General features: G+C 44.9%; 1 protein-coding gene across 1 annotated transcript; it reads left to right on the plus strand.

The window, feature by feature from the left end:
• Positions 1-259: 259 nt before the first annotated feature.
• LOC140722198 (tumor necrosis factor-like) lies at positions 260-3,077 on the plus strand. Its single transcript, XM_073036994.1, has 4 exons — positions 260-660; positions 808-859; positions 1,493-1,558; positions 2,662-3,077. Exons 1-4 carry the CDS (start codon positions 487-489, stop codon positions 3,075-3,077), a joined length of 708 nt encoding a protein of 235 aa, XP_072893095.1. The 5' UTR covers positions 260-486.
• Positions 3,078-7,926: the final 4,849 nt, after the last annotated feature.

Here is a 7,926-nt window from a genome sequence, read left to right on the forward strand (position 1 = left end):
CAATATTCCCTGTAGAGATTTCTTTTATTTCCAAATATACAGATCCCCTCCTCCTTTTGTCTCGATGCCCTCTGGGATCTTGCTGTGTACCCGTTTTCCTGTTCGAACCTGTCATACCAAGCGACTGGCAAAGCTTGCTACGTCTTGGAACTGCCCTCTCGAGTGGTTGCTGGGACTGGGGCAACGTGTTCCGCTTCTTGTGAAAGAAGTTGGCGAAATTGTTCATTGGGCTAAATTTAGAAAAGCAGGCTCCCCCCACTCTCTGAGCTATCGTTTTCAGATGATGGTTTCTTTCGTTTTATTTTCCAGCGCAGTCCGACTGCCGGGGTAATTTCCCCTGCCATTGCATCACCTGTATGAGGCGTGTTATCTGCCTGTGCAAGTGTAGATCGCCTGCTTTATATAGAGCTGCTTTCACATGGCCAAGTCGCACAGAACAAAGGCAAGGCGCCGTAAACGTAAGACAGAACAAGACTCGGACAAATCATGAACAAGGCAACATTAAAGGACCCTGAGAGCGGGACGATAGTCGTCATCCGAGAGACCAAGGCCAAGAGGGATTGCCTCTGGCCAACGCTCTGCGCCCTGGCCGTGCTCGGCTTGGTCGCAGTCACCTCTTTCTTGGTCCTGTGTCAACTGAGGGAGCTCCCGACGCAACAGGTAGGCAGAGGGCTGCTAAGTGCCGGCTACTGGGCTTCCGGCGGCTCGCTTTTTTCACACCGCTTTTTGGATGAGGGGCTGTGGACGCGGGGTCGCGCACCGGCTGCAGCTCCGGACACGTTATGACCCCCTTTCTTCTCTTTTCAGAAAACTGACGCTTCCGAGCTGCAGAAACTGGAGGAGACTTCAGCCGATGGAGGTAGGTATTTCCCTTCCTCCACTATCTTATCTCCGTTCATCCGTCCTGCAATCCCAACCTCCTACAACTCTTGGCTGTGAAACTCCGCTCTATTTCCGCTCCCGCTTTTACTTCAGCATCTTTCTCCGACAACCTCCAGCGTTATTAGCCTTCGATCTCCCAACTCTCACTCTTTCTCTATCTGTTCATCTCTATCTATCCATCTCTCTATGTATATATATACATAGATAGATAGATAGATAGATAGATACGTACATACATAGTTGCCTCTCTCCTCTCCATCTCTCCCCTGAACTCTAAATCTGGAGAAATCTTCCCTTCGTCCTGATGAAGGGTCTCGGCTCCAAACGTCCGTTGTTAACTCTTACCCATAGGAGATGCCTGACCTGCAGAGTTCCTCCAGCACTTTGTATGTGCTACTCTTGACTCCCAGCATCTACAGAATCTCTTGCGTTTCCTTCATTCTATCGGTCCTTCTCTCACTCCCCCTGTCTCACTTATCTCCCCACCTCTTTTTCTCTCACCAAAAGTCTCTCATATTTTTCTCTATCTCTCTCCAGTCTTTCTTTACCTCCCTCTCCCTTTGCTTCAGGTTGTGTGTTCCCTCACTGATGAAACCCATCTTGTCTGCAGGTTTGCCTGTCCTCATGAAGCAGGTGGGAAGCGACTCGAGAGGGAAGATTGCTGCTCACCTCGTCGGTAAGCGACCGTTTCTTTCACATCACCGACTACCGCGCGTCCCGAAGGCATCCCTCCCCTAAGGAGAGAGCCGCACGGGACAGCAGGGCCGACTGGGTCCAAATTGTGCTGTTACCTAGTCCTGGCGGGTTGGGCCGATGGGCAGCTGCCCTGTGCCGTGAGAATGCACCATCCTCCCTGAGGAAGGGGAGGGGGAAGAGGTTGCACCTCCTCACCCTCTGGCCCACGATGTGAGACGGTCAGCATGTGCAGTCCGCTGGGGACCTCCATCCTCCTACACACGTGGCCAAAGTTCTCCTTCCCTTGGTCCGGGACACTTCATGAACTTGAAATGTCTGGACATCACCTGTTTCTCCCAAACCATGAGGTGGGGGGTGCGGTGTGTAGAGACATATTGATAGCTGGGTAAGGCGTGACAGATGACCTTCACTTCACCCCACATACCCTCCCCTCCACTTATACCCACACAGGATCTTGCTGTCCGCGGGGTGTGACTTCCTCCTTCTGCTAGGAAGCAGCTCATTTCCTATAAAGGACTGTAGGGTGGAGTGTGGAACACGAAAGAGTACAGGCACTGGAATCTGGAGCAACACACAATGTGCTGGAGGAGTTCAGCACCTCGGGCGGCATCTATGGAGGGAAATGGTCCAGATGCAGAGTCTTCAACTGTCCATTTCTCTCCACCAATGCTGATTGTCCCCTTGAGTTGCTCCATCTTTCTGTACTGCTTTGAAGGTGACCTGCCACTTTTTAATGCATGATTAGATTTATTTGTCACGTGTACATCTAAACAAACTCGTTTGCCTCATCAACCAACACAGTCAAAGGATGTGCTGGGGGCAGCCCACAAGTATTACCATGCTTCCAGTTCCAACATGGCAACTTACTATCCCTAACTTGTACAACTTTGGGATGCAGGGGAAATCTGGAGCACGGGGGGGAAACCCACCTGGTCATGCAGCAGGGTGGGGAAACATTACGGACAGTGGCAGGAAATGAATCCTGATCACTGGCATTGTGAGGTGTCACACTAACTGCTACACTACGGGTGTTGTTGTTCTATGCTGACTTTGGTTTAATCCCCACCTCCTTCTCACCCACAGCACATTCAAACATCAAAGACAGACAGATCATCTGGCAGAAGGAAACAGACTCCACGTTTGGGGAAGGGGTCGGCTTTGAGGACAACGGCCTGGTCATTAAGACCCCTGGCCAGTACTTCATCTACACCCAGGTGGTCTTCTACCACAAAGGCTGCAAGGATCAGCCCATCTATCTCAGCCACAACATCTCTTCATACACAAACAGCTACGAAGACGGGGAGAACCTGCTCCTGAAAGCCACCAAGTCCGTCTGCCACTACGGCCAACACCAACAACACTGGTACAAGACCTCCTACCAGGGCGCCATCTTCCAGTTAGAGGAGGGTGACCACATCTTCTCCAGGGTCAGTGAGAAGGTGGTGGACTATGTGGACAGGTCCCAAGGAAAGACCTTCTTTGGAATATTTGCCTTGTGAAGAACTTGGTGAATGGTCTGGATTTTCAGACTGGAACACCACAAACACTTGATGGGACACCCGTTACAAATTTTAGTTGTTATAAAGCTAGCACATGTTTACATTTCTAATATCTGGTTCAGACTCTACACTTCCTTTCTGGATATGCCCAGAGCCTGTCTCACAGCCCGATCCTAGAGAGCACTGCCAAGTTGGTTTCATCCGACCTGGATCTCTTTCCAGAGTCAGAATTAAGGACAAAGTAACCTGATGTGTCGGCACTTACTTAGTTGGAATGCCTTCAAGGCAAAATCTCCACCATGACACAGCTGGTGGGCTGTAAGATCAGTCAAATGGCTTCACCTCCTTTCCATTCATCCAGTGATTACAGTGCAGTGCCAATTTTCCTGATGCTAAGCAGGAGAATTGTAAGATGACCATGTTCAGAATAATGATAATCCATTTGAAGGCATAACTAATATTAATTTATATTTAATTTATGTTTAAATTTATGGTTCTTTTTTGAAACAAGTACTTCTGAGGGAGAGTGTAAGCAGACAAATCCAAGAGGTAGCAGGAAAGGCATTGTGTCTGATATTCAGACAGCTTAGCTCTTGAAAGGTCTGACCAATACTATATTGTCTCTGTGTGGAAGCACATCTGGGTCCTAAAGCTAACCTTTAAAAGAATCTTTATCTTTAAGGTACTGGCAAAAGACTCTCACTTACTAATTGTAAGGAGACCAAGTGAAATTCCCCACAGCCAACTTGCATCTCTTTCATGACTTGAGAAGATGCTTCCTTTTCCATGCTGACCACCGAATCAGCTAAAGCTAATTTATTCTACAAGCAAAATGAATCAGCTCCTCCCATGCAAGAATACCCAACAGTGAAATATTTGGCTTGATTTGTGTTGCTGGGTCTTTTTGGATGGGATGTGATATTCTTGTCTCTTGTATTGAACACTGCTGGTGCTTCCTGGGCTGATTTAGTGAAGACATTTTGTTGTCTCATTCACAAGAATCTCTTCATACCATTATGCAAGCAGTGTTTCCAGAGAGAAGCTGTTCAGTTTCGTCCAGTGGGAATTTCCACCCAGGGCACTCCACTGTTACATATTAACTGTGGCAGAAATTAGGATTTAAAAATATATATATTATATACATAAATTATATCCATTTTAAGGATGTCTATAATTATCCATGTATCTTGATGTTTCATTCTGGTTTAAGTTATTATTTAAAACTATTTATTGAAAGTTAATGTTATTGTTATTTATTTTATTTATATTATTATTGACTGTCAAACTAATGAACTGCTATTAATAAAAGTATTTTATGAGTGAAATGCTTTTTGTTTGCATTACCTGTAGGTTAGAATTATAAGAGGAGCAGAATTAGGCAGTTCGGCCCATGGGTCTACTCCACCATTCTATCATGTCTGATTTGGTACACCTCTCAATCAACCCCATCCAACAGCCTTCTCCCTGTAACCTTTGATACCCTGACTAATCAGACCAATCAATTTCCACTTTAAATATTCCCAATGACTTGGCCTCCACAGCCATCTGTGGCAATTAATTCCACAGTTTCACCACCTTTTGGCTAAAGAAATTGCTCCAAATCTCTGTTCCAAAGCTACGTCCCTGTATTCTGAGGCTTGCCCTCTAGTCCTAGACTCCTCCACTATAGGACACATCCTCTCCATCTACTCCATCTACTCCTTTCAATATTCAGTTGGTTTCAATGAGATCCCCCTCATTCTTCTAAATTCCAGGCACAAAGCCATCAAACACTCCTCATATGTTGACCATACAACTATAAGACATAGGAGCAGAATTAGGCCATTCATCCTATTGAGTCTGCTCCGCCATTACATCATGGCTGATTCTGGATCCCATTCAATCCTGTACACCATATCCTTTGATGCCCTGACCGATCAGGAAACTATCATCTTCCACCTTAAATATACTCACTGACTTGGTCTTCACCACAGTCTGTGGCGGAGTATTCCTCAGAATTACTACTCTCTGGTAAAAAAAAGGATCCTCCTTACTTCTGTTCTAAAAGGTTGTCCCCCAATTTTGAGGCTGGCCCTCTAGTTCTGGTCTCCACCATCGTAGGAAACATCCTCTCCACATTCACCTTATCTAGTCCTTTCAACATTCAGTGGATTTCAATGAGATTCCCGGCATTCTTCTAAATCCAGTGAGTACAGGCCCAAATACTCTTCAAATGTTAACCCTTACAGCTGCCAAATACTTCTCAAATGTTAACCCCTTCATTACAGTGGTATGAGAGAGGTGTTGGCCAAAGTAAATTGGAAGGAGCTGCTGGTAGGGAAAACAGCAGAGTAGCAATGGTCTGTATTTCTGGGAAAAATGAGGAAGTTGCTTTTCTTTGATACTTCCCTAAGCTATCTGTTTTAACCTTCCTCCAATATTCCCCTCCATTTCTTTTACAGGAATCTGCTAGAGGAAGGTATCTCCAATCCTGGACTTCTGAAGTCTCTCTCACAATAATGTCGGCGCAATAAACGAGCTGGTATTTGACCTCAGGAAGCAAGGAAGCATCCTGTGCTGGAGTGGAGGTGGTGGTGAGCATCAAGTTCCTGGGTGTTAATGATGCCAACAATTTGTCATGGTCCAGCCATGTAGATGCCACAGCCAAGAAAGATCACCAACACTCTTATTTCCATGGAAGGATAGGGAATAAGGAAATTCACTTATTTCTGGTACCCCTTGTCACGTTTTATAGATTCAGCACAGAAATTATCTGACCTGGATTCACCATGACAACTGCTTTGTGTAAGACTGCAAGAAGTTATGGAACCTGCAGAGACTTGTGAACGAAATCCAGCCAATCACAAAAAACAGCACCCCCCCCCCCCCCCATTTACTTCTCCCCTGCTTCAGGAAAACAGCCAATGTAATCAAAGGCTTTCCCACCTCCTTTGAAGGGGCAATAAGAGGGAATGATAAAGTTGAAGAATCACACCACCAGGATGAAGGAGGGTGTCTATCCATTGTTATAAAACACTTGAATGGACCTCGAGAACGAGACTCAACAAAGCTGAGAACGGACAGAATTACTTTCGAGGCCACCTTACAACTTGTGTTCTCAGTATTTTTTTTATCTGCACAGTTTTTCTACATTTGCGCATTGGTTATTTGTCAGCCTTTGTATAGTTTCTCATCAATTCTAGTATATGTTTTATCCCCTGTAAATTCCTGCAAGAAAATGAATGTCATGGAAGCATATGGTAAGATACCATCAGTGGCTACTTTATTAGGTACACCTGTACATCCACTCATTAATGCCAATATACAACAAGCTAATGTTGTGGCATCAATGGATAAAAACATGCAGACACAGTCCAGAGGTTCAGGTGTTGCTCAAACCACAGAATGGGGAAGAAATTCATCAAATTGACTTTGACCACGGAATGAATGTTGGTGCCAGATAGGGTGGTTTGGGTATCTCAGGAACTGCTGATCTGGATTTTCATACAGAACAGTCTCCAGACATTACAAAGAAAGATGTCTGAAGAACAAAACAAAAAAAAAAATGCCCTGCCAAAGGGTTTCGGTCCAAAATGTGACAATACTCTTTTCCATTGAAGCTACCTGGCCTGCTGAGTTCCTTCTGCATTTTGTGTGTGTTGCTCGGATTAACAGCATCTGCAGATTTTATCCTGTTTGTGAAAAAATATCCAGTTCTTGGTGAAAATACCTTGTCAGTGAGAGAGTTAAGATAGTTCAAGTTGCCAGGAAGACAATAGTAACAACACATTACAAAAGTGATGTGCAGAAGAGCATCTCTAAATGCACAACATATTGAACTTCAAAGTGGAATGGCTACAGCAGCAGAAGACCATGAACGTACATAAGACCATAAGATGTAAGAGCAGAAGTAGGCCATTTGGCTCATTGAGTCTGTTCCACTATTCAATCTTGGGCTGATCCAATTCTTCGAGTCATTCACACTCCCCTGCTTTCACACCAGACCCTTTGATGCCCTGGATAATCAAGAATCTATCTATCTCTGCCTTAAACACACCCAATGATTTGGCCTCCACAGTCACTTGTGTCAACAAGTTCCACGGATTTACCACCCTCTGACTAAAGTAATTTCTTCACACCTCAGTTCTAAATGGACATCCTTCAATCCTGAAATCATGCACTCTTGTCCTAAAATCCCCTACCACGGGAAATAACTTTGCCATATCTAATCTGTTCAGGCCTTTTAACATTTGGAATATTTCTGAGATCCCCTCTCATTCTCCTGAACTCATGGGAATACAGCCCAAGAGCTGCCAGATGTTCCTCATACAGTAACCCTTCCATTCCTGGAATCATTTTCATGAATCTTCTCTGAATTCTCTCCAATATCAGTATATCCTTTCTAAAATAAGGAGCTCTTATATTATATACCTCTAGAAATGAATGCCAACATTGCATTCACCTTCACAACTGACTCAACCTGCGGGTTAACCTTTGGGGTATCTTGTACAAGGACTCCCAAGTCCCTTTGCATCTCTGCATTTTGAATTCTCTCCACATCTAAATAATAGTCTGCCCGTTTATTTCTTCCACCAAAGTACATGACCATACACCTTCCCACAATGTATTTCATTTGCCATTCCCCTAATCTATCTAAGTCTTTCTGCAGGCTCTCTGTTTCCTCAGCACTACCCACTCCTCCACCTATCTTTGTATCATTGGCAAATTTAGCCACAAATCCATTAATACCGTAGTCCAAATCATTGACATACATTGTAAAAAGCAGCAGTCACAACACCAACCTCTGTGGAACTCCACTGGTAACCGGCAGCCAGCCAGAATAGGATCCCTGTATTCCCACTCTCTGTTA

Source organism: Hemitrygon akajei, chromosome 2 (genome assembly GCF_048418815.1).
Source record: "Hemitrygon akajei chromosome 2, sHemAka1.3, whole genome shotgun sequence".
NCBI lineage: Eukaryota > Metazoa > Chordata > Chondrichthyes > Myliobatiformes > Dasyatidae > Hemitrygon > Hemitrygon akajei.